General features: G+C 36.6%; 1 protein-coding gene across 2 annotated transcripts in view; it reads left to right on the top strand.

Annotated features, from left to right (window-relative positions):
- The window catches only part of smap1 (small ArfGAP 1), a 94,751-nt gene that overhangs the window by 11,503 nt on the left and 55,541 nt on the right, over window positions 1-27,707 (top strand). For both annotated transcript variants that reach the window (XM_015363150.2, XM_069179806.1), the window contains exons 2-3: window positions 23,454-23,587; window positions 24,801-24,886. In XM_015363150.2, the coding sequence (XP_015218636.1) occupies window positions 23,454-23,587; window positions 24,801-24,886 (220 nt within the window). The remainder of the gene's footprint in view (window positions 1-23,453; window positions 23,588-24,800; window positions 24,887-27,707) is intronic.

The following is a 27,707-nucleotide window of genomic DNA, read 5'->3' on the forward strand; positions in this document are numbered from 1 at the left end:
TTTGGTTTGGTTTGAGTATTCCTCCCTTTTCTGTGAAAATTATGCTTTTTTTCCCCCTGAGATACAATAAAATCCTAAAACTGATTTCAACATACGTGTTCAGATTAACAGCGTGGGTGTTTTTCCAAAGTGTTTAGTAATCAATAATAGCTTAGTGTTCTTTAAAAAGAATTAAAAAAGCTCAAGAAAGATACATATTTAACAAATAATATGTGGTTAAATCACTCTTTATTAATGTTAATGGGTAGAGGCTGTCTACTATGCTTACAGGACCACAGACACAAGAATCAAGCCCTCCATCAATTTTCTAAACTCTTGATCCAATACAGGATCATGGGGAGCCAGAGCCTGTCCCGGCAAGCAATGGTTTCAAGGCAGGACACACCCTGGACCTGGCAGTCCATCACAGGGCACATGCAGGCACGCACACACACAAAGGGGAGTCTGTTATTGGCAATTGTCTGTTATATCACAAATATTTTTTTTTCCATCAAAAAACAGTCATATGAGAAAAAAGGATACTATACATATGCTTGCTGGAACTTTTAACTTATTTTTTGTAACAGTGGCAACCTACTCAGTCAGTGAAAACTGATCCTTTAAATACGAACATTCTTTATTTCATGTGTCATTCTGAATAAAATTCACAAAAGCATATAAAACACAAACAATACTCATCAAAAACAAAAGGGTTATTATCGGATGCCATTGATATTCCTCAGTTTTAAACCTAGAGGTTTTTAACTAGTTTTATTGTTTGCACATTTAACAGAGCTTTGTTTTACATATTGTTAGAATGTTAGTGTAATTTAGTGTTATAATGGGGAAAGTCTAGTATTTCTGATTTTACAGACAAAATTCCCCTTCAGCAGATTTTGTCTGTTAATTCTGAAGATCTAGGGCAAACTGCTATTTGATTTGATATATTTTTAGTTCTTAATTATGACTATAAAGAAAGAATGAATGGGAAGTGTTCTAAAATGTAAAATTTGTGCTTTCATAAATGAGCACTGAATATGTATTATGCATGTTTTTTACTGGTTCTGAAAATTAAAAATACTTTATTTCAGTTTATGAAAGTCAAATTAATCTTAAAACCTTTGTGGCAATGCTGCAGTGTAGCCAAAAAAATATGCATAGGGTGTAGGTTCAGTCTCTTTCCAGGTCCCTCTGTTAAGAAAAGAGTCCAGCGAGCACAGTGATTTCAAGCTTGAAGAGGCAGCTGGAGCCTTAACTGCTTGAAAGCCAACAGGGGGAGCAAATTCTCCAGTGTTGTGTGTGGTGTGACATAATTAAGGTTTTATTTAACATGTTATGGTTGATGCATTACTTTATTCATTTTATTCTAAAACTATAGTACTTTAATTTCAAGTAAATTCAACATTTGCTGCAGTGTTCTTAGCTTGGAATTGTCCTTTGATGGAACATTGGCATTTTCCTCACTATTAAGGTTCTTGAGTAGGATATATTATGGACTTTTGCCTATAGAATATCCGACGCTCAAGATTACAGTGCAGTCCTAGTCTAGCCTAGGTGACTATTGTTGCTATTGATCCAGAATCTCCAGGCAGATGTTACTTTAGCACTGAGGGAGAGCACATGTGTTCTCCTGGCCTGCACTGTGCTAACGATTGTGCTTTTCTCTTTCTCCCATCTTCAGTCCCCCTCACTTTCTCTAAGTTGCTTTACCACTGCCTCTGCAGAATCCTCCTCTGCATTTTGATCCCCCTATAGTTATAAACCACCTCTACAAACTCAACAGGCAAAAAGTACCCTGTTCCTGTAAACAAAGCAGTTCCTCTTTTAGACTGTTTCTTCCCATTGTGTGTCTTGTCAGGGCTTGCTGAAGGAAATGCTTTCCCACTGTAGGCTTCTTTTCTCTCTGCCCTGGGCTCCAAGACCTGCTTGTGCATGTGCTTTCACCCCTCATGGTGGAGTTTTAGTACTCTGCTTAGAAAGGATACACTCTAGTGGAAATTCTTTAATGGTGCCTAAAACTTTGTGTCCTGGGGATCTCAATCTTAACCTGCACAACGTCATTAGCCAATCGGTTCAGTGGGGTTCTGCAAATGGCAGTGCCTGCTGGGCCTGCAGACTGATGACCCTGGAGATTGACTCTCCTGAAGAATGTTGGTCTTTTCCATTTTTATTTGTTTTTAAATGTAATATCTTTTTAAAGCCACTATGTAAATAGATTTTAATAATCAAAATATAAAATTTTCTAAAAAGTTCTAAGAATTTTGTATACAGCACTTACAAAATGATAAGTCTGTTAATATTATATTGATATATCAGTATCTTTCTGAGTTGTGCATAATCATTTTATTGTTTAAACTGTCTCTAGCAAAGTATACTTACTGTACTGTAGTGTGATTAGCAAATTGGTTAATAAACTTTTTTTTATAATTAAATCAAGATTGGTCTGACTTGCTGATGTGGTACTTTAAGGATTCACTGCTCCACCTGGCAGTTTTACAGGGTACTGCAGTGCAACATCAGGTTAGTTGAAAAAATAAAAATGGCAAGACGTGGTGCAGTTCATCATGCCCTGTTACTTGTTGCGGTATACCACTGGACACCTCGTGCATTTTAAATGTCTGCATCTGTATATCTGTTGAGATGTAGGTGCCTATGAATAGAACCTGTTTTCCCATTGATTTGTTCTCAGTGTATCTTTTCAGGAAAGGAGGAGGTTAAGTAGTGCTGCTTTGCCTGATGTGGCCTTGAGATGTTTTCTCTAAGGGGACTGGTGGTGTAACAGGACTTGGTGACCTCCTGCAGGCCCAATTGGAGAAGTCGCTACTCATTAGTAGACACTTATAAAGGAAAATAATGATTTTCTAGCTCTTCTGAGTGATATTTGCTTTCTTTGGAGCAGACAGGACTCATGGGCTTAAACAGGAGTCACAAACCAGACTCTTCCATGTGCACATACATTTTTCAGACATATACAGACACATACAGACATATTTCAGTCTTCCCATTTCGAAGGCTTTAAAGAACCTGGGTGTTGTTAAATACTCAAGAGTTTAGATTTGCTTTTCTAACATCCATGCCTTTATTTTCCCTGATTGTGGTGATAAGCTAGTTATTATCCTGTAATGTGACTTTCGGTTAAATGCATCTCTTTTTGCTATGACATCTACAACTATTTTTAACCTATAAAAAACTTTAGTGGTTTGATTACCTAACATGTACATCAATTTGTTTTAACATGTTATCTGTTCCTCGATTTTGCCTGTTGCTGTATTACTTACCACTAGGTGGAGCAAGAGGCTTGGCAGTGTGAAGGACTGAAAGAAAATGTGTATTTTATGAGCATAAAGTATTGCAAATGTTTTGTCTTTTGAATTTTGATGGAAAAGGCAATATTTGCAGTCAGATAGATGACCTGAGATTATTAAGTTGTATATGTACATCAGGATTTTAAAGGTTTGCAATACTGTACCTGAGCAGTCTGCCTCCTGAAAGCTTAAAAATGAAGAACTTCTTAGTCTTGAAAATTGTGTCATCTATGTACCTTTTGCCTAAACTATGCCTATTTCCAGTTAAGTTTTCAGCGAAGCTAGAGTTTTCCCAAAGTGACACTCCCCAACACGGTGAAGTAGAGTTGTTCCCATTGCTGTCAGAGACAACAGGAAACCCCCTGGTGCTGCCTGGAGGGTCAATAGAACAGGAGCTCCAGGGAACTCTGGCAGTGCATTAACGGCTCATCCGTGATGACAGTCACAAGCTCTTGGGGTCCTGCGTGAGCAGAATGATAAATGAGAATTGCATCTAGACCTACATTCGTTACCTCCTGTTTATTTCAGAAGTAATAAGCATGTGCTACTTTGCAGCAATCCTATTTAATTTATGTTGCCTGAATGTGTTACGGTATGTGTGGATATATATCTATATCTGTGAGGTAATAGAAGTGCACCACCAATAGCATTTATTGTGTTTTTATTGATTTCAGTGTATATACACTACTGCATTAAAAAACACAGACGGTGTGAAAATGGCTTGACCAGGATCAGGATCTGAGGAACGGGAAACTGCTATTTACGAAGCTATCTCAGTAATGAAGACAGCCTGACAGTCCCCTAGTCTACCAATGTTGAAATTGAGGGGTACACTTTAATTAAAAAATGTCTATCTGTCAGACACCAATATAGATGCTTCACAAACAGTCAAGTTTGTGTCGTTACTGAGAGAGCAAAAGGGCAGAGTTTTCCCTGCTGAAGAGGAGGCAATTACATACTCTGTTTAACCATATTGCTCCTTTGTACGTAATGGGAAAAAGTAATCTTAATCATCATCATTTTGGACAGTGTGCAAGAGTATTGAGGATGCCAGTGGAAATGGTAGACTTATTAGTATTTAAAAACATCATCAAAACAAAAATGTACTGTTTAAAATTGATATCTGTAACAGTAACATTGAAATACTACTACCATGAACAGCTGTTTTCTCTTCAAGCTTACTTAAAGGCAGAACTCAACGTTAGAGTTATATATGAACATTGGAACTGTATGCTCAATAACATTGACCTGCAAAGGTAGAGCTATGTAAAAAGAAAATTTTAGGTATGTTATGTGATCAGTCATTTTTTCTGGGATATAGATGACATTTAAATTAGCTGAATGATGAGATTTTATTGTACATCTCTCACGTGAAACCAAAACCATGCCTTTGGCAGTCATAGATACCATTAATGTTGCAGGGCTGCATTTAATAACACTTTCCATGTGTGAAAAATAATCTGATGACAAAACTATATTAAAATATCTCTTCTCCCTTTGCATTCTGTCATATATTATGTTAAAAAATAATACAGAACTGTCATCTAAGCAAGATGTTTAATATTGTTAATTTTATTAACATTTTTATTTCTTAGATTTGGAAGAGTACAAATGTGAGGAGTTCATTTGTCACATTTGGGCACTAGTAGCTAATTGATGAGTATCTCATCCAGGTGTTTCCTGATAGAAGCCAGCTTTAGTAACAGTATTGCCATTTAGCCTTTTTTGTGGTTTGTTTCAACATGGATGAAGACAGCTGCCCCACCAGGGCTCTGGCCATGAGTCTGCCCACTTGTTCACAGAGCTCTACAGTATGGCAGGCAGGCAACACACTGCACGAGACTGCTCGCCTCTCGGTATTTTCTGAACCTCTGATAATTGAGTCCCCCATTACCCCTGCTCTCTTTTTTTGGGAGAAGAGGACTCCTGGGTGTTCTTTAGCCCACCCTAGGTGAAAGTGCAGCTATAAATGACTTGATGCTGTGGCAGAATTTGGGAAGATAAATAAATGTTTTTTTTTTAAAAGCTACACCTGCAAAAAAACCCAAAACATCTATTGAAATTAAGTTGCCTGTGTAAGATATCTTATTTGATTTAATAATTGATCTGAAAATGATTCTGGTTAGTTAAAATGTTGTTCACATTAACTGCATGACTTATATTTCAAATGTTTTTATCTTAACATTTTATGTTCAGAATAGTCTGTCATTGGTTATAATGTTTTCTCATTCCTCTGAATATAATCAGCTTTTAGCTTATTTTTCTTGTATTTTCTCAATGTTAAATAGTAGTTTGTATATTACAATTACCTTGATTGACCTCATGTCCTCTTATCCTATATTTGTACCTCTTTGTGAAATTAAAGCCTTTATTTTCTTTATTTTCATGAGACACAGAACAGTAAAGGGATTCTATTATATTTCTCAAACTCTTCAGTCTATAGCATTTTTGATATTCAATAGGAACTTGTGACTTCTGTTCACTTTCATTTGTCAAAACTAGAACATGTAATCTTGGTTTGCACAATTGTTGCTTGTTTTCCAATAATCTGGAAGCTAATTCTGTGGAAGAAAAAGAACAGGAATCTGGTACTTCATATACGGTGAGCAAACATGGAAAAAATAGTGAAAAATATTACTGAACATAAAGAAACAGAATGTGGCTACATTAAAAACTGAATTGAAACACTTCAGCAAATATGAATCACAGCTCCCAGATACTTTTGCACTGATAAGACATCTGTTTTTTACATTGTGGCTAGTTAACAAATTAAATAGAAAATTAAGCACGAAAAAATTCGATTTAACAATTTACATTATAGGAAATTACCATTTTTCTGTCTTGGTTTGAGATTAATGTGTAAGAAGTAAGTTGCTCTTTGAAAGTGTTGGTTGAACACGCTATGCGTGCTGCATTTTAGCTTCATAATGGCATTCTGTCAGAAATAAAATGTGAATAAAATGTTTATTTTATTCATATTTTATTTTGAAAATGTTTAAGTGAGCCTGTAATATTCTTTTTGTGTACTATAAATTTCTCTATGTAATAGTCATCAGAAAAGAATATTCTTTAATTGGATTTAGTTTGTATGGATGAGTGTTAATTATTATTGTAGCGCCATCTTATAGCACGTTCAGGCATTCCGTCTTGCTTCTTCAGCATGATACTAGCACAATGGCACTTAGACTATAAAAGACTGTGATGGTTTTCTGACTGAAATAATTTGGTGTTGAAAGAGCAAGGGATTGTTTGTAATCTATTGTACCATTGAGTAAAAGAATATGTATTTATATTGCTTGTCCTATCCGGTATTAATATTTTTCAGTACCTCATGCAGTAATTTCTTTATAGTTACTGCAAAGTTAGTATTAGGATGGGTTTGTCTGGTAGTGGGAGTCTTTGTATCAGCTAGACAGCACAACAGTACTGAATTGCATACAAAAATACCATTCAGGTCTCTGAACCTGGTCTTTCCAATCAGTGTTGATCAATGTGCCTAGGCAGGCTGCCTGCAATAACTGCTATTGACTGAAGATTGGGGATGAGTGGAACAGTTTTATACTCCAGTAGTAGCCTTTGCTAATACAAGGGAAAATAATTTCCCAAAATTAGACAAGTTTGTGGGAAATGTGAAAAATGTTTTTCAATATTGAACATTGGGAAATTGTTTTAAAGAACATCTCAGCAATGCTGCCTGGGGCACTCATTTTGTAAACTGCTAAACACCATTCTAAATACATTTGCTTGTACTAAATCTTTGTCAAGAAGTACATTTCATTCAAGTGAAAATATTTTTAAAAAACGTATGAGGTTTAGAAGCTTGTCTAATTCCAGTTCAGTGTGGTTGTGGTGTGGTGTCATAAAGTAGGATTCCACTAAACAAACAATAAAACTGCTGAGTGAATACATGCAGAGCACTGGCATTATACATATTCATGATGATCATCTTAATTTATTTTTGCTTTTCTGTGATAGGTTTTAAAATAGACACATACTGTAGGTAAATAGCCATATACTTTACATCACTATTAATATGCATGTACCTTGTAGTAATTCAATTTCTAATTGAGATGATTAAAGTACCACAAATAACTGATTGTTAATTGAGTGGATTTAGAAGAGGCTGTATCCATGTCTTGGTGCTGTAGTATTGAAATTCACATTGGAAAATCCGTCAAAGAGAACTCCAGTTTCTAGTAATAGTGACTGAAGAGCCTGGTATACTTGCCCAACTAAGATAGTTTTATGGGCGAATCCATGTTCTTCAAGAATTCAGTGTGGACAGATGGTCCATAATATATCAATTTTCAATTGCTGTAAATGTAACAAAACTTTCAAATGCTGAAGCCGAGTAAGATGGGCGAAGTGTGTTGAGAAGCAGAAGCATTTTACTCATGCTAAACTGCAGGCTGCACAGTGGCACAGTGGGCAGCATTGCTGCCTCTCAGTGTTGGGGTCCTGGCTTCAGTTACAGGTCCAGGGTGCTATTTGCTTGAGATTTGAATGTTTCCCCTTGTTCACAAGGGACACCCATGCTCCAGGTGCTCTGCCTTCCTCCCAAAGGCCAAAGACATGCTGGGACGTTAAGTGGCTTCTGGGAAAACTGGCCATGGTGTGAGTGTCTGCCCAGCAATGCACTGGTGTACCATCCAGGGTGTACCCTGCCCTGTGCTCATGACTTGTTGGGACAGGCTAACCTGCCAGATGGATGGTTGGATGGATTGTTTTTGCCAACATTTGAAGTTTGGGCCATCTTTGAGCAACTGAATACGATTTGTAATGCTAATTAAGAACAATCCCCAGTATTGTAATATACTGTACAAAATGAGCAACTTCATTACTGAAGCCATTGAGAACACCTCTGTCTTAACCAATGCAGGCTAAACCCCAGGCATTTTGTTTGCTTATTAAACAGAGGGGAGTGCAAGTAATGTTCTGATTTTAACAAGGATCTGTTGAAGGTATTTTATCCTGTTTTTGAAATTCTATGGTTTCTTTAAAAAAAAGCTCAATTTCATGCTTCAGAAGTCATGTCTTTTTATTTGAAAGCGCGTCTGCCTTTTAGACTGACATGGAGGCAGTATAGATCTGATTCAAAGTCTCTGTGATTCTCTTGTCAGAAGAAAACTCCCTGCGGAATTTGTTAATCTTCATGCTTCTGTTGGTTTATTCTTCAGCTGAGCTCTGCACTTCAGCTTACTGTCTCATGTCTCAAAATACAAGTGCAGGTGTTTCTGCATGTAAAGAAACCAGCTCTCTTCAGATCCTTTCCTTGTAGTGCAGATTAATAGGCTGAGGAGCGATTGATGCAGTGTTGTCTGATTGATAGCACTGTTTATTTCCCAGTTTTTGTTTTCAGCAGAACAAAAATGCTGCTTTTTAATTTCTATCTCAACTATATATTGAGTTTAAAATTATTTGATGATTGCATAATGGCATTGCTTAGTTTATTTTGTGTTCTTGAAGATGGCAAAAACTGTTCTGAGTAATCGTCACTGTGTTCAGGGTTATGTGCTTGAGCACAATGTACTGATCTCACAGCTTTAACTGCTTCTCAAGGTGAGAGGTTTACATTGAGGTTCACTAAGTAAAAATTCACTATTCAGATTAATGAATTATTTGCAGGTAGCAATTTTAAAGGGAGACTTGTCAGACACCTTTGACAGGTGCAAACGGAGGTACAGGCAATGCTTTCTTTTGTTTTATAGAAGAATCATATGATATAACAAAGGAAAATGGTCTTTGTGGTGTTACCTGCATTAAGAAGAATGACTTTATTTTTAAAAATGGTATGATCTGTTAGTGTCAGTCGAAATTCTAGGTACAGTTATAATGATAATGTGCTATATACCATTGCTGTAAAATGGTAATGGTATCAGTAAAAAAGGTGTTCTCTACCATATTCAAGCTTGAATGTTTTGATTGATGCCTTTATCAAGTGTGGCCAAATGTTAACTTTCCTACTTGTTTTTTTGTCAGGTTCAAAGTAATGGAAAGAAACAGCAGTAAGTTGAAAGGAGGCCATTATATCTTGTAACTAAATAATTCCAGGTTTTGTTTTCTTAAGGGCTTTCGATGAAAATGAAACGAAGTCCCACAGACCTTTACACAGAGTGCCCAGGGTTCTTTTCCAGTTGTCGATCCCAGAGAGTTCCATTGGGTTTATGTTATCAGTCCCGTTCACAATTTCAATTACTTGATACTACAAAGTGGTTTGATACGTTAGTTCATTGCTGAGAAATTCAATTCTTATGCTGTTACACATACTCTTCTATAAAAATCTTGACAAAAAAGGTTATTAAAAAATTGCATTTTCAGAGTTTTCATATGTGACGTTTTGGATAGAGAAAAATGCACTAGCAGAAAAGGTTGGTCAATAAATAAAACTAAATGGAATATGAAAGGTTTTATTATAAACAGTGGTAGAAGAAAGTGTCCCATTTATTGTTAGTTTCTCTGACTCCTTGCTAAAGCAATAGGGAAAACATTAGTGATCTTTTTGAACTCACTTGAAATACTGTCAAGAATTAATGTGAGAGTAAAATTAAAGATCTAAAAATAGCTTGTAGGGCAGCTCTGTGGAAAAACTATATAATAAAGTTTACTTGTGTCAGATCTTACATGAGTTTTTATTAACTGTCACTTTTCAAAAAGATTGTATTTAAGCAAGCTTTTTGTTTGAATGATGGATAGATATGCAAAAGTGACAATAGAATTACAACCATCAACGTAGCTGGTGTGAGGCATCAGGAAAAGAAAAAATATTCCTTCTGTTGAGGTGTGCATTGTCTTCTGACTAACTAGTCACAACTGAAGAATCTGCTTAGTTTAAAAGTCATCCTGTCTATATTTGTTTTAAGGTGCTCCACAAAGGAAAAACAATTTCAGAAGTTTAATTTAGCTCGTGTCAGAAATTGAAAGTGAAGAAAATCTATTTCCGATTTGTAAATGTGAGATTATTCTGGATTTGTTGTGGATTGATTGATTAGCCACGATATAAAGGGACGCAAATTTCTCCTGATTGGAATTCATGGTGGCCTGTTGTTGTTTTTCTTGTTGGCAGACTGCACTGCAGTCAATTAAACTAGCTTGAGCCTTTCTAACCCACGACACTCGGTCTTTAATGGAAACAGTGGCTAACAAAATTATAACATGAGGAGAGTTTTGTCTTATAGTTGAAAATGTGTACATTCATGGGTTTTGCTTTTATGCTTCTATTTAATTGTACTAAGAGTTTTTAAGCATTTGAAGGTTTGTTAATTGAAACCATTTAATCTTAGAGTGCATTTTGTGCTCAGGATGTAGCCAATGGATGTAGCTGACAGGCATGTAAAGATAAAATTTGTACATTCACTCACACAAATTCTAACATACAAAAAACACCTCTCTTGAACACACTCTTCCATCTGTAAAGTTACTCAGTTCAGCCTTGTTCTGTTCTTGATGGAGCCATACACTGTCCACTTCTTAATGATAGTCTTGACTGTGTTCCAAGGGATATTTAAGGCCTTTGAAATCTTTTCATATCCATTTCCTGCTCTGTGTCTTTCCAGTTTTTATCTCAGAGGTATTTTGATAGCACCTTGTTGCCCAAAGTTGGCCTTTACTTTAAGATGCACCACCCTGCAGATGAAACCCACAGGAATAACTGTTCTATTTTAAAATCATCATCAATACAATTAAATACAAGTGGAGATTAATTAACATTTGTGATTTGGAAAGTAATTGGTTGCATCAGAACTGATTTTCAGTTGCTATTACTAAGGGGTGTGTACGTTAATCCAGTCCATTTCTTTGATTGAACACTCTTTTTGTGGTTTGAGGTTTTGTTTTACAATGTGTAAGTAAAGGTACAATTTAGGCTCTGATACTTTAGAAAGGGTGTGTAGACTTTCTATAGGCATTGTAGAGAAACTTGGTTTGTGTACAGTGCTTTACAAACAGATTAGTTTTATTTTATGACATTTATAAAAACATTTGGTGACTCACCTTGCTATAGACTTGCTACACCGTTCAGCACATTACATGTGAGCAAAATAATTAGTCTATAGCCGGAAAAATAATTACTTACCTATATATTCATTGAAATAGCTGACACAAATATAATTTATCATTCTCTATAGTTGCCATGCTGTGCATGTTGAATGTGAGCTATATACAGTTTTTCTTTCATTACTGGTTCATCTTTTCCAGTTTACAATCAAGCTTCAGCATGAAGTGAACGTGATTTTTTTCTAAAATATGCTAAAGTATGTCTGATAGAGTTGGTTCCGCACAAACCATGCCGGCAGGGAACTAATGGAGCAGAACGCAAACTTACTATGAGCACTCAGTGGGACCTGTGAAATTTCAGTCAGCTCACGTTAATTAAATAGAAATATACTGTGAGATTTTTTTCTTAGAAAATAATGAAATCTCACACAGATTGGCAGGAGGCTGCCATGTCAATGGGCTGATTGTTGAGAATGCTGGCCAAAAAGATGCAACTATTTATTTTCCATTTTCACCCACATAGATTCGAAACCCTTGTACCCTTTGGCGTCACTTTTGTCTTTCAGGTTGTTAAAGATATATAATCCCACACCATCCTTTCTGTTTCTTTGTAAAAAAAAGGTTTGCTCATTCATTTTATTCATCCATGTTGTTTCCTCCTGTCATGTTTTAGTTCTTCCAATATTGTCACAGTTCCTTGTTCATACACTAGTCTCAAGTTCCAGTGTTTTACTTGTTATGACATGACATTCAAGCATTTAAGAATTAACCTGACATGTTACTTAAATTTGTTTTTAGTGTTGCCCTGGGTTTTCCTGATCCCACCAGATTTGCCCTTTTATGTAAATTGTAATTCAGGTACCATTAAGCTCCCACGAAAGATGTACCGTTAGTCCAGATCTCTGCAGCTGGACTTTTAAATGCCAAAATTTATTCTTACAACACCCCCATCTCATGCCAGCTCCACTGTCTTTCTGCGACAGACTGACACCTCTGAACTCATCTATTGTTTCCTACATATAATTCAGCAGTTGGCTCAGCTGACCTATTCTCTTTGCCCAGCTCTTGGACCACTGTTTCAAAACTCATTCTTTTAGGTCTACAGATCCCAGGTTTTGATGTACTCTACCTAGAGACATTAGAGGCTTCACCATAGTACACATTTTTAAAATATGATTCATCAGTCAGGCCTCTGCTCAGGCTTGTATTTAAAAATGCACTATAGCATGTTTCATTTAACTGTTGGTGGACAGATCCCATTATCTAGCACTAGCTTCTTGAATGTGGATCATACTGTGTGTCTTGATGCCTTACATTATTACCTATCTGGTTGTTATGTAGTGGTTCAGGTGGGTGTAGTGATTCACACCTGAAGAAGGCTCCAGAAACATTGTGTTTTCTCTCTTCTCTTATCAGAATGGAATAAACCTATTACTTGATTGTTATGTATACTTTGAATTCCTTAGGCAGTGCTATAGAGAGTTATATATCGGCTCTTTCTTAATGCTGTTTAATACAGTACTAATATGACGATTACATTGTGTGTCAGGATTTGTAACTATGTACTCAAACCAAAAGAAATGTTAGCAGCTTTCTCTTAAGATGTTGTTTCAGTTCTTTATTGACAGTGTTTTTCAGTCTATTGCTGAAACTGTGTTATAAAAGAAGGGTAAACTTGTAAACAGTGTTACTTCTTAAGTGATGATCGTGATGAGCACGAGCACTTAATTTCCCCTCCCATCTGGCACTGGAGATATCTGGCTCCAGTCATGACTAGGAAAGCTGTACTGGGTAGTCCTTCAAGACTGGGTAGTAGATTTCAAGCTTTCAAGCTTTATTATCAATTTTAAGCTGTATTGTCCCCTAGGGGAAATTTGTTTTAGGCACAGTCAAACATAACAAAATGACAATACACATTATAAAAAAGGGAAGAGAATACAGCAGTGTTACAGAAGAAAGAAACAAAAGACAAGACAAGGCAGTTACTTTGCATTGTTTAAGAGTGGGATTGCAGTGGGGATGAAAGATTTCCTGATCTGTTGGTTTTTCACCTTACAAAGGTCCTTGGTTGGTCCAGATTGTTGATAGACCAGATTTACCAATGTGAGTATTGCATCGTTTACTCCCCTCCTTTCCCTGTAAGCAAACCGCAGGGGGTCGATCAGGGCTTGTGTGATCTTTGTGATGTGTTGCTTCACTATTCTCTCAAGAGTTTTCATTGGGAGAGTTGTGAGGGCCACCGACCTGTAGCTTTTAAGGCCACTAGGCTTGGCAGTTTTAGGAACAGGAATAATGATAGATTTCTTCCACAGAGAGGGAATGATCTATGCGTTTAAGGACATCTGGAAGAGAAAACTAAAAATATGTCCATTTCTTTAAAAAGACTGGCTATTACAGAAATATTATAAAGCTTCATCTGTAACAAGGTTCTTGGTTGCTAAGTCTCCAGACAAACTTGATAATTCATATTGTATCTTAAACGTCATCACTATACTATAGCATTTGCACTGGAATAGAGTATTTGTTTTTATTCTTCTGGATGAAAGATGACATCAGTAAAGTAATGTTGATTAATTTAATATATATATATTTGACATGATTGCCATGAGCTTCAGAGTATTGCCCTCAGACTCTACCCTTTTACCACCATGGGCGGCTCACACTGGAATCTCCAATGCAAAGGGAAGAATGGACATTTTCTCATTATTTCCAAATACATTAGTGGCTTTCACTTGATTTTGTTAAATATGAATAATAAATCAGTCGGCCACCTTTGATCCAGGTAGCACTGAGAGACCATGGAAGCCACAATTCAACTAATCTGTGTTTTTGCATGTGGTTTTATAGTGCAATGAAACAGTTGACAAATGTTAATTTCCTGCCCCTAGTAGAATAGAATTAAATTGGAGCAACTGATATGATGTACTGGCTGCTTCTAAGAACAGCTGCTGCTTCCTGGATTTCAGCTTTACTACAATCAGAGCTAGGTATGCACTCCAAAATGCATTAAATGACTCATCATTATTCTGTTGATTATTTGTTAGGTTAATGTGGGGGAATTGTTTTTAAAAAATAGTGCCAAAGATTTACTTCAACACTCAAACCGATCAAATGTTTTGAGACCTTTGACAGCTTCACATAGAAGCCCTTAGTTGGGTGGCTGCCGATCTTTAGTGGGTAAAGCATATTAATTTAACTAGGTTAAAGTATCGCAGTGACAGGAAGTTATTTTCCCAAAGTACTTCAAAAGAAGGTTAAAAATGACTCTGTAATGCAGAGGTTATTTAACAGAATATTAATGGAATTCCCCACACAGGGCTGTGTTTTTTAGTTCATCCTGCTTGGCCTTGTGAAAGTCAGTATGTTTGGTGCATATCTGTAGATTTTCTGTACTGTTGGTCATTTTTTATATTACAGTTGTTCTTTAATGATCACCTCTGTGTTTCTTTTTTGGAAAGTCTACTGAATCTGAATAGCAATGAATAACAAAAGCTAAAATAAAAGTTTAATTTCTAATTGATTTACTACATGATTTACAAGCACACTATGCTGAATAATTCTCACTGGAAAGGTCTTTTAATATGTAGGTCTTATAGGAATAAATCTTTAAAATGCCTCAGAGAAAGGAGACATGTAATTTCTTTACCTCTTTTCAGTTCATAATAACATTATGGTAATTCTATCCCTGTAGGTTAGGAAAATTTGATTATACAAAGCTTGTTTTTATACTACACTTCTACAAATCTTACTGATTTTAAGAACTTATGTCTCCTAGAGGAAAATGCACAAAACTCCAATTAGTTTACCCTTTATTTTAATACATTTCCAAATACTCCTGCCTCTTGTTTTGCTGCAGTACTGAAAGAGGAGAAAGAATTAACAAGTGGAAGACAGCATTTGTTTTTGTTTTTTAATTTTAGGAGATGTAACATTTCTAACACTTTAATAAGGTGTGCTTCTATGCCTGTCAAATGAGAGACAGGTGTTATGGACAATGTAGAACACAAGAAAGTAATTAGCCAATTACTCACAATAGCCAGTTATGGCTTGACTACAAAATTAGTTGATGCCTGACTTAAATTATTGCCAGAGGAAAAGCTTTAAATGATGTATTTTATATTGCCCCCGCTATGTCTTGGAAGTGGGTGTTTTGATCTCTGGTTTTCCCAACTGGTTTATAGGTACAGTACAATTACCATCATGTAATTGAAAGCGATACTCTTGATCCTGTGCTGCATAGTTGTAATAAGAACATCTCTTACATTCTTAGTACACACTGAAATCATCATATTAGACTTCTTTTCTTATGTGTTCCCATGGCAACAAGCCAATGGTATAATTTCACTCTGGGGAGGAGTTGTTGTAATTGCATTTTGTAATTTGTATTTCTAGGGAAAGAACCATTAAGGCCCTGTATTTACTGTAGGCTTGCATCTTTCAGGGTCAGATGTGCTTGAAAGTTTCTATACATTTTGTATATTGTTTTATATATTTATTTTCAACAGTGAATTTGCAGCCTTCTGAGATACTGTCACTGTTTGTTTAGCTTTACCAGGCATTTAGTACTATGTACTATGCTATATTTAATGTATAATTTGTTTATGAAAAGTCTCAGTTGTAATTAGACTACAACTATGGTTCTTATTTTCCCTGTGTGCTGGACTAATTTCATACTCTTACTGTAGAATGTTTGTCCACAGGAAAAATCTGGCCCTGTATATAAGATAAGATCACCTTATTGGCCATATACAATTTCTTGTATTAGGAATTTGTCTTTTTTCACATACCCCAACTTGCTCTCCATGAGACACACAGACAGGGAGAGAAGCTTGGGTTCAGAGCGCAGGGTCAGCCATCTATATGGCGCACCTGGAGCAGCTGGGGTTTAGGGCCTTCCTCAAGGGCCCAACAGAGTTAGGATTCCTCTGCTGGCCGTGGGATACGAACCGGCAACCAGCCACAGGAGCAGATCCTTAGCCACAGAGCCACCACACCGCCCCTATTAAATAAATAAATAATTGCAGTACTTACATTTAAGCCTGACAACGTAATTGGGTTCCATAGATCAGAAGCAACACTGCCACATAACTAAGGGACCACACAGATTGGAACTAGACCTTCTTAGTGTATGTACTAGTCTAGTCTTAAATACACGAGACTGAAACAGCAGATTTTGATTTGGAATACGCTGTTTATGTGGTAATATTTGGTTAATAATGATAGCTGTAAAAATTGGCACCATTTCAAAAAGAAGGAAGGTTTTCTTTCCAGTTTTCAAATTTTTCACTTTAGAACAGTTCTCACTCTCTGGCTTCTGATTTCTTAGTGGCTTTCCTTTGTAGTCGAGAGAATGGTCTTACTGTAACTTAAAAGCACTTTCATCAGTCCCAACCACAGCCACAGCCTGATCCTGTATCAGTCAGATCCTGGTTTGCATATTTTAAAGAAAGTGCTGGTGCTCTTCAGCCGTTGTTACTCACAGTTCTGGTTGTTGCTGAATCAAGTCTTTGAGCCAAAGACAACACAGGCATCTGGGCCTCCGTCATCTCTGGGCTTTCCTGATGGAAATGAGATGTCGTGTTTTCAGCCTGTGTTTCTAATACAAGCAGACCGGTCTTGCAGGAGTTTAGAAGATGACAGCAGCAGAGATGATGAGTAGACTCTGAAGTGGCCATCCAGGTTGTTTGTTTATGTGGAGAAGTGTTGAGGAGAAGCTTTGTGACAGTAGTTGTCATATCATAACAGTCCATTACCCTCTTACCAACATCAGTTAAGAACTTTTATGTATGATGTAAAGTTTCCTATAGCATATCAGCTCTTTTTGTTTTTTAAAATGTAGAGTATGACAGTTATTTCCTTTGTATGGTCTATTACAAATAATAGAGGGAGGGGTGAATGAGGTACTCGCTTGTAGACCGTGGTATAGATGAGGTGCTTACTTAATATCTGATTGATGTCTCTTTCGCTTTTAAAGAATTCACAAAATATATAATGTATAATCCTTATATGCATTAAAACCCTGTATCGTTACTCTTATACAAAGTGTAATTGTAAAAGTAAATTCTGAGCAGTAGTAGATAAGCAATTTGCATAATCAGTAAAAAAATGTGTTTTAAATGAGAGAACTTCACAGTCTATGTTGCTGGAAGCTTGTATAAGAATAGATGGTCAGGGATATGGGTGATTCTGTTGTTTGACTCCCATTTTTTTTCTTAGCTTTTTCTTCCACAGTGCTTTGTGATACACACAGCAGGCCTTACTGAAACTCTCACACACAGCTACTCCAGCAGGAGTGCGCCTTCCTCAAGAAGGCACTGCAGGTTTTCTAAGAACTGAAATTGAAAGAGTGAACTATGTACATAGTACATAGTTAATATGATTCACCTTGTCTGGTGCCTATGAGTTGTAGAGGTGGTAATTATATTTTTGTTTCTTCAAAAACTGTCCTGTTCATAAATAATGTATTTTTACAAAGAGAAAGAAGGTAGAGTACACTCTTTGCTGATGAAATTTCATTTTGAGCACAAGATTTGAGAAAGCACACAACACACATATATCTATTACTTTTCATAAGCTTTAGCTCATGCACCAGAATTATATTTTAAATATTTTCCTCCTACCTCTGAGTATTCTTTTAATTAGAATCACAGAATAGTTTTGTTATACCTGTCTAATTTGGAATAACCTGTTGTGTTTTTCTACAACTTGGCTTATAGCTACAAACCCCATTACTGCACACGGGGGAGAATGAGGAAGTGCAGGCGGAATCCTCCATTCTGCCACCGATTGTCACAGGCAACACATGTAATGTAATGTAATGTTTCTTTATTAGCCCTATACAATTTCTTGCATTAGGAATTCGTCTTTTCGCATACCCCAGCTTTTTCTCCATGGAGACACAGACACACAGACAGGGAGAGAAGCTTGGGGTCAGAGCGCAGGGTCTGCCATTGTACGGCGCCCCTGGAGCAGTTGGGGTTAAGGGCCTTGCTCAGGGGCCCAACGGAGTAGGATTCCTCTGCTGGCCGCGGGATTTGAACCGGCATCCTTCCAGTCACAGGTGCAGATCCTTAGCCACAGAGCCACCGCTCCGCCCATCTGGGACAGACTTCCCCCCTGAGGGTAGCGGCCTGTACATTATTTCCCTTCTGAGTCTTTCCTGCTTCCCACCCCATAGAAATTGAAACATCAATCTCCTCAGCACCGCCGCAAGACGGTGTGGGATTGGGAAGGTAGAAGCCCATACTGGCGGTTCAGCACCAGTCAGAGGAGAGGCAGACCCTCACCAACAGCAGCACCTAGGAAACTGCAGGGATACTGAGAGAGCCCTGGCCAACTAACCCCATCCTGCACAAGGTGGCTTGGGGAATCCAGTCACAACTAGCTAGTGACATGACCCAGGCTCGAACCCACGTTCCTAGAACTCATCCTTTATTAGAGTGAGTGCTATTACCCATTGAGTCACCTCCAGAGGTGACACCATTCGATCTGTAAGGGACCCATGCCCATGCCCTTGGCCTTACTACCAACTCACTCTAAACAGCTGAGTCAAGGGATCACCCAGCCTTCTAGCCATCTCTTGCCAAGGGCAGTCCAGTAGCCCCCTTATGTTTATTATTGCAAGTTAAGCTGCAGCAGGGCCAGTACCCCCCACCTGTCAGTGCAGGGGCGGCTCCTGGACCAGCTCACTGGCCAGGCACCTGCAGACTTGCAGAGACCTGCTGGTCCTCTCAAGCTTGTCAGGAGGTGAATGAGTCCAATGGTTGAGAATGTCAAGAGAGCACAACCACAGCTCTCAAAACTGGGATGATCCCCGGCAGATGATGTTAAATGTGGACATGTGCAACCTATTACATGACTTAGGTCAACAAAATAAATATGGTGAAGCACTAATAAAGGCAAATATAATTTAGTGAAGTATAGTTAAAATAATTGTTTAAGTCAAGGGTGTTATGTGAAAATTGTATAGTGATCTTGTTTACAATATTGTGTGCAGTTCTGGTAACCACATGATATAAAACTGTTGCTCTGAAATCAGTCTAGCACAGATAACCAGCTACATTCTGGGCTTAAAGAAGTGTACTACAATGATAGTAAAGTCACTAAGCCTGTTATTCTATGACATTCCTTTAAGCCCAGTATTCAAAATCCTTAAAGACATTGATGAAGTCAACCCAGTGCAGTAACACATGAACCACAGTTCAGGAAAACTACCTAGAAGTGCACTGAAGTGCAGGATTGTGGGAGTGTAGAGCGAGGTACGCAGTCATGTTGCTGAAGCTGATGCCTTGTTTTTAAGTACCAAGCGGCCCAAATGTTTGTAACCTTCCTAATATTCTTAGGCATTGTATCCCTTAGGCCTAATTATGGACAATTTGCCATTCAGCTTTAAATATGTGTACAATTAATGTACTTGATGATTCTTACATTGGCATTTCATTTATCATACAGTATTGTTCATAAATGTGCTACTATAGAAGCTTCCAATTACATTTCTTATAGTGAATACATAATACATACCAGAGCTGTTCTGAAATAGTTCTAATAATTATGCCACACACATGCATGCAGAGCTGGAAGTGATTTGAAGATGATTACAGTCAGCACCCAAGACTTTGAGACTTTTGCTTTGTATTTATTTTTGTAGACGTGCAAAAATCCTAAAAAAGCATATTCTGACTTGTTTCTTTTAAGTATAGATGTAGGAATTATTATACAAACAAATACTCCAGCACATGTGTTGTATAGTTGAATGGTCTGAGTGAGAACAAGGTTACTTTTAATTTTGCCAAATTCTTTCTTGTTATAGCAGGGTGACATTGAGAAAGTAATATGGGCTTTCTTTCAAGAAGAGGGAAGAACTTTTATTGCTGTTCCAGCTGGCCCTGTACCAGGCAGTGGAAAAACTTTGGTTCAGATCTTGTGGAATACTTTGGAAAGCCTATCTAATTTTTTAAATAATATGAAGCAAAAACATTAATTGGTATTATAGCTTATATAGGTGACTTACAGAATCATTCACACCTTGATCAAAATGGACAGTGTACTAATGGACATTTAGCCTTTACAGTCATTAAACAGATGAGCGCCTTTCAGAGTAGGTTGATACCAAGTGAAACAACACATGCAACAAAAGCTTGAGAAACAAGTTTAACTGTTACGAGTTATCGTAAATCAGTTATTTGTCAGAAGTGGCTGTTATTTCATTAACATTATTTACATGGAATAAGTATAGAAAATCTTATTGTGCATGTACAGTAGCATTAAAATAGCCATCTTATACACTTCAGGCTAGTGTGAGGCTCTATGCTCAATTGGTACTATGGTTATCACTTATTTTAAAGGTAAAGCATGTATAATAGATACAGTATAACCTTCAGAGAGTTTTGTGATTAATATTGTGCAAGCTGTTTCAGCAGTATTCCTTTTAGAACCAATATGGAGAATCAATACCCACAGTAGGTCATATGTTTGAATCAAACTGATGATTTATGAATGATCTTAGACAGTGCTGGTGTTTTGGGAGTTGAAAATACAAGGTGACATTGCCTTTAAATCCACACTAACACACTAGACCATCATCTAGTGTTGTGCGAAAGATAGTACACCACTTATTTTATAAATAATGACAAAGTAAAATTTATGTGTGTTATTTGTCATGGGAAGTTAGATTTATCTGCTGTTAAGACTTAGTGATGACTAGGTAAAGATCAGATATGCCCTAATATGTAAACCATACTATCTTGAAGAGTGTGTACTCTTTTTTTCTGGCAATGTGTTGTTGAATGTCTCCTCTGTCCAAAGTGACTCATTTGGTGAGATCACAAGGGGTTGTATTTTTGTCTTGTCTCTTCTGAGGGCGGGGGTGGGGAATTTCCCTTGGCTGTATTCAGTTCATTATACACGTACTGTACCACAAAGAAGTGTAAGCCTGGGCAGAGACTTACTTAGCTGAGCCCTGTTGTTCACTCACGTTTTTCTGGTGTAATTCGTAAATAATTAATTCTTAGAGTGCAGACTATAGTCATTATATATAGTACAATGCATATTTGTGGATTGTGTTTGGATTAATAGAGTATAACAGACAAAGGGACAAAGGGATCTGTACTTGGACAACTTTTCTTTGTAATTTATTTTGGTGATCAGAGATTCTTGCTTACTTGGTAAATTACCCACATTCATTTATAATAATAAAAGAGAAGGATTATCAAACACTGTAGAGGGTGCAAAGGATTTTCTAAAAGAATTTGAAATGATTTAAGACTTGGTAAACACCTGACGTTAACCAAGTCTCAAATCATTTCTAAGATGGCAGATGACATTTAATGTAGCCCAGGGCAGAGTGTTAATCCAGATAGAAGAAATATAAATTGTTGATATACATTAGATATAAGCTAAGTAACACTGAGTTTAAAGAAGCTGTCTATGAAAAGTGTTGTTTGAAGTGTGTTATGCTGCCACATCATTTACAACATTTTAGTCCCCACATTACAACCTAAGATTAGAGTTTCTGTGCTAAAAAAGCTGTGTGCTGGAATTAGTGGTTTTTAAAGTATTGTAGAAGACGGCATTTGTCCACTTGTTTTCCTGCAGTTAATTTTAGTGCAGCCAGAGTAAAGAAAAGATTGCATGCAGATTAAATATATCCGACTTGTTAGTAAACTGAACAACTTTGTCTGACGACTAAAATAGATTGTAGTATCTTGAAGAATCTTATTGTGTATTGGAGCTGTGATGTCTAGCCTGGCATGTCGAGCTGCTGAGTGATGAAGTGAAGCGGTGATGGCTGATGCCTGTGGATGAGAGCTGTCACAACCGTGCGCTTTGGACAGCAGTGACAGGAAGTGAAATTGCATTTAGAAACCTTGAACACTGTGACAAAGTCAGGAGACAGCATATTAAAGACGTTTGTTTTAATTAGCAGCTACAATAGTTCTTTTGCAAGCTAGTCCTGCTTTTTTACTTATATTTTATTATTGTTGATGGGCTGCCATTTTGGATATTTTATGTCAAAAAGCCATCCAATGTTCAGCAGGTGAAGCAAGATAAATTGGAATAGTAAAACCTTTATAACAGCTGTTATTGTTGTTGCTGCCTGGCTTTGTTCAGAAGTTTTTTTTTTACTGAATTGTTATTCACATACTCTACCCAAAGCAGTATTCCTTGATGAAAGCAATGTCACTCCATTTTTGGTCTATGATTCATAAATTGCAATGCATACCGTTCAATTGTTTTCCTAGTGCTTTAAAATTTTAAAAATCTTGTTACGTATATGTCATGCTCAGACGAGAGGTAGCACTTGATGTCAGACTATCTGGCACTTGATATGAATAATGTACAATGTAAAAAAAATGAAGTGATCAATATTTTATGCTAATAGCCTGCATTCTTCCGTTAAAATAGTAATATAGATAAATGTGTATTTAGAAAATGAGCATTTGGTTCATTTGCTTGAAATGGCTGAGAGGATTAACTTTCTTCCTTCTTCTGAATAGAGATGATTATGGAAAAGCTCCAGATGGTTTTTTAGTTGAGTTATGGATATATTGTGACTGTAGCATAGCTCTTCATTTTTTTCTGTTCAGAATCAAAGGTGATTTTACATCTTTAATTTTAAATCTGGCATCAGAAAAACATTTTTAGAATTAAGTCTGTCCCAAAATGGCTGATAATTGTAGATAAAATAGGCAGCCAAAGTGCTGCAAAAATCCATTTTCCTACAACTTGGATGATTTATAACCTGTCAGTTTCTGCAGCCCTAGATGTCAGTTTCTGAACATGTAATTGTCAGTTCTGTTTCCGAATCCCTCTTGCTTTCATCGGGTATATTGACTAAATGTTTAGCTTCTAGGGAGAAAGTTTCAGAAACGGGAAAAGTTTTGTGCTGTAAAACTGTTGGAACATGAAATTTTCCTGTGGTGAGCTACAGTAACCTCAGGGAGACTTATAGTAGTGGCATTGTAATACTTATTACTGCGCCCTACATGAACTTTGAATATTTACGAAAACAGGACTTGTAGTAATCCTGTGTCTTTCCCAGAAAGGTTGACAGGTTAAAAGGTATGGTAGTACAGACAAATAAAGGTTATAATCTTATATATATATACATTTATTGTTTATTATTAATATATATTTATTCCAAGAAATTCTAATTGGCTGTTGATTTTCACCATCCAGGTCCACGATGGGCTTCCTGGAACCTGGGTGTGTTTATCTGTATCCGATGTGCTGGGATTCACCGTAACCTTGGAGTCCACATATCCCGAGTGAAGTCGGTGAACCTGGACCAGTGGACACCAGAACAAATCCAGGTAGAAAGCTCTCTTTTGCAATCCATGAAAGTGGTTGTTTCATTAGCAGTGTTGCAGGAGGCATTGTTAGTTGTTGTTGCTAGAAAGGAATATGCTATTAAACCCTTGTAATATACTGTATACCTTCTTCAATCTCTCTGTCAGGGCTTTGTTCAGTTTCACACAATTTTTAACAACTGTGGTGACTTTTCACTTTTAGTTATAGAACAGTTATTTAAAGGTTGTCTTGAATATCGTGGCCTCCAAAAGCATTTTAGCAGCAATGTCAAAACTGTACTTTTTGCATTAAAGAGAATAAAACATATTAGATGATAAGTGCAGTATGTTTTATTTGTATAAATCTAGAGATATGCATGATTAATCTAAGATTTCCCACTTTTTTTTCTTTTTTTAACTCCTAATGAAGGTTTTGTTTGCATTAGCAGTGCGTTAGCAGGTTTGGAAACATCTTCTGCAGGAGACACAATAGACAAAATGTTTCCCTCAGCTTCAGAATTTAATCTTTTGCTCCCATTGTTTGTTACATCATAATAAACACAAGCGTGCCATTTTTACAAGTGCTGCCTCTTAACTCAGGTGAGAAGAGAAGAAGTGAAAAGTCAGTGGATTCCCTGAACCATTTCACCCAGCGAGAAGGAAGTGAAACGGGAACTAGAATTCAGAGATGCTTGAAAGTTTCAGACATGAGAGCCAAACAGTTATACAGGGATTATCTGAATCATTGCCAACATGCATGAAGAGGCCTTACAGCTACCTTGTACTTCATAGCAGTAAATTTTCAAAAATCCATTTCAGCTTCCAGTCCTTAATCACACAGTTGCAAGGGACTGCCTTTTAATTGTATGCAGAATAATTCCAAAAATCAACTTTTTAATGTTAATTAGTTTAAAGTCTAATGCTGCTGTATGACGAATCACAGTCTTTAAAACTGAATTTTTCTATATCTTAGTAACTAACATATCACTTTTTTTATTTGTCTGCTCAGAATTTCCATTTCACCAAATGAATAGCTTTAGAGCACCCTTTTATGAAAACTGCTTTGAATAAATCCCTTTTTTGGTGTCTTAGTGATAGTAGTTCTATTTTAATTGCTAAAATAACCTTCAACTCCTCTCTCAGGTAACAGTACTTCAGAGTTTCAAGAATGTCATTATATTGCATTCAGACACAGTACTCCGCTAACTTCTGTAAATTCTTTGTATCTGTTCCTCAGAGTGTGCAGGAAATGGGCAACACTAAGGCCAGAAAACTGTATGAAGCCAATCTTCCAGAAAACTTCAGAAGACCTCAGACGGACCAGTATCCTCTTTATTTGCACTAACTAACTGTAGTATATGGAAAGCCAGACTGCTGTTTGTTTATAGTTTGTCTTTGTTTTGTATCCTAACAAAGCCACTTCATTTTGTTGTTTTCTGGTTTAAATTTTGTGCATGTACAGTATAGGATGTAGGATGATGTTTTATGGAAATATGAACTACAATGCCCTGTAGTTAAAAGGAATCCTCATGGGCTGCTGCTGGGGCTTTGAGAAAAGAGAGGGATAAAAGAGGGATACAGTCACCTGTCTTGAAGACTAAGGTACCATACAGCTATCCAGACATGCTAGACTGTGTGTGGGGTAGGTACTGACATTTGTTTCTGTGCACAAAGGAGTGTAATAAGACACCAACCATTTAATCAAAAGGGGCTGTGTTAATTTGCTTATTTTAATCTACACGATTGTGCAAAATGAGTGCACTCAGCAAAGCAAGTATTTGATAACAGCCCCCTTTTTTCCAAAGTTTAAAAAGATTTATTTTCCATTGTGAGAACATTGTGAATACATTTTACAAACCACCGTAATTATAAATTAATCCAGATATGCACAACTTTAACAACAAATCATTTGACAGTTTTTAACTATATGTGGAGAATCCCAAGCTCAAGATGATTGGCAAGAGTCACAGTTGACTTAAAACCAATGAAGTGCTCTGGATCGTCCTCATCAATAGGGATTTTAGACACCAAACAGAACATAAAAATAATTTCATACCAATTCAGGAACTTGTATGAAAAATTCAGTACACCTAAACTTACAAATACCTTATTTCTTGTAAATATATTGAATTGTTAAAATATTTTAAAATACATTATTAACTTATGTTTTACCCCTAAATTTCATTATTATTCCTGAGTCATAAAGTCATACTCGGCTATGTTTCTCTATTTAGAAATTGATTGGATCATAAGACAGTGAAAAAACATTTTGGTTACAAGTTTGGTACATATGGTATCAGTTCTTTTGTTCTTAAGACTAAAGGGTCAGTGATTTGTGTGCAGCAAAAATACAAGCATTGAAAAGTAGGAAAAACTACCTGAGAAACTATTTTTACAGGCACATAGCAATGCTTCCTTTTCCAGAACATACAAGCAACAGAAAACAACTTCTGTAATACAATTCTAAACTTTGGCATTTTTCATTGAGAAATGTACAGTACAGTTTAAGAAACTGAATACATCAGAACCTAGTGTTGCAAACTGTTTGTTACCTGAAGGATGTGCTGAGAGTGAGTACTGGACTGTTTGAACCAGGTGCTGAAGGACGTATGGTCAACACTCACCTGCTCTTTGATGATGAATTAATGTCAGTGGGAAAAAAGTAATAGTTGTTTTTCTTCTTGAATATTATAGGTAAGTTTAATAAGTTTTCCCCTTGTATTATTCTATTGAAGCTGTCTGATAATTCATCTGATACTGTACTCTGTTTCCCTGTGCTTTTGCGGCCTGTAATTGAATTTGTCAAAGAAGATGCCTTAATCTCACTTATATTGTTTAGTATGGTTACGTGAATCAGTTGATTTATATGCTTAACACTCTAATAACAGGGTTTGTAAAAAATCAAACTCTCTTTTTCTGGACACTAAAGGTGTTTCACAGTATACTTCTGATTAAAGTTTTCTGAAATAGCTCTAAATAGTTTGACAGGAAAATCTACATCTCTAATCGGAGTTTCTTTTTCTTTATTTTTCTTGATGATTTGATTCAATAACCAAATATGTTTGGTGATTTGGTTAACTTGGGGATTAGAGTGTATCACAGTCTAGAGTGACAGATGAGGTAGAAAATAAATGTGTCCTTGTGCCAAAATTGTTTTAAAGATGCAAAAGTCATTGTATATACTGTACTATAGTGTTATTATAGTGACTATTTTTTATATTAATAAGTTTTGTCTTATCTGCATTCTCTTCTTTCAAAAGATGTAAGAGTTACAGCTTTGTTCTGGATAGCTGTAGAATACCACTCAGTTGTGTAGTCTGTCACTTGTCTTGGTAGTGCTGTAGTAGTGTAACAAACCCATCAAAAATGTTCTTGGCTGCTCCTGATCATGCATCAGTACTGTTTTTATCGATACGAGTATAAGGAAATTACTAAAAGATCATTCACAAAATCCTCGCACACCTGTACAGATTAATGAGAATATACCAAAATGTAAATCATTAATGATTTTGTGTAAATGTGATTGCCATGGGTTTGAATGCAGTCCTGGTATCCTGGCCTCCTGGTTAATTTTCCAAAATAAGCAGTAAACATGTTTCTCTGTGCTTGGGGACATAGTTGCTGCCTTTCATTTCATAACTACGACAGTGTCCTTTTCCCCATTTTCAGATGAGTGGGTTTCTGTATGATATTACCGCTGGAGGAATCTTTTGTCTCATTTCACTCCCTCCTCCTTCCCCGCAGTCATACATTTTTTATTAGTTGTACAATTGTGTTGTGATCAAAGTTTCATGAAGGTGCAAATCCAATAATGCCTCTGAACCACGGATTTAATCAGCCTGCATCTCGCAGGTGGCAGGGGATCAAAGCCTAGATCCCATTTCTCCGAATTCTCTCAGCAAAAGGTTATGCTTTTGGGTTATTCTCACACTTTTTCTTTTCTTTCCACGATGCACAATGAAGCCTGTATTTATGAATAAAGCATATTATTTAGATTTATTAAATGCCATCTTTACATGACAACCAAAGAACAGTTTACAAAACAGACAGTAATAAAGCACATACTGTACCACTTTTTATTAATTTAAAGACAAAATGGGGATATTTCAGTTGATTTAAAAGCATCAGTTGTATTTTGTAATCA

Source organism: Lepisosteus oculatus, chromosome 17, assembly GCF_040954835.1.
Source record: "Lepisosteus oculatus isolate fLepOcu1 chromosome 17, fLepOcu1.hap2, whole genome shotgun sequence".
NCBI classification, from domain to species: domain Eukaryota; kingdom Metazoa; phylum Chordata; class Actinopteri; order Semionotiformes; family Lepisosteidae; genus Lepisosteus; species Lepisosteus oculatus.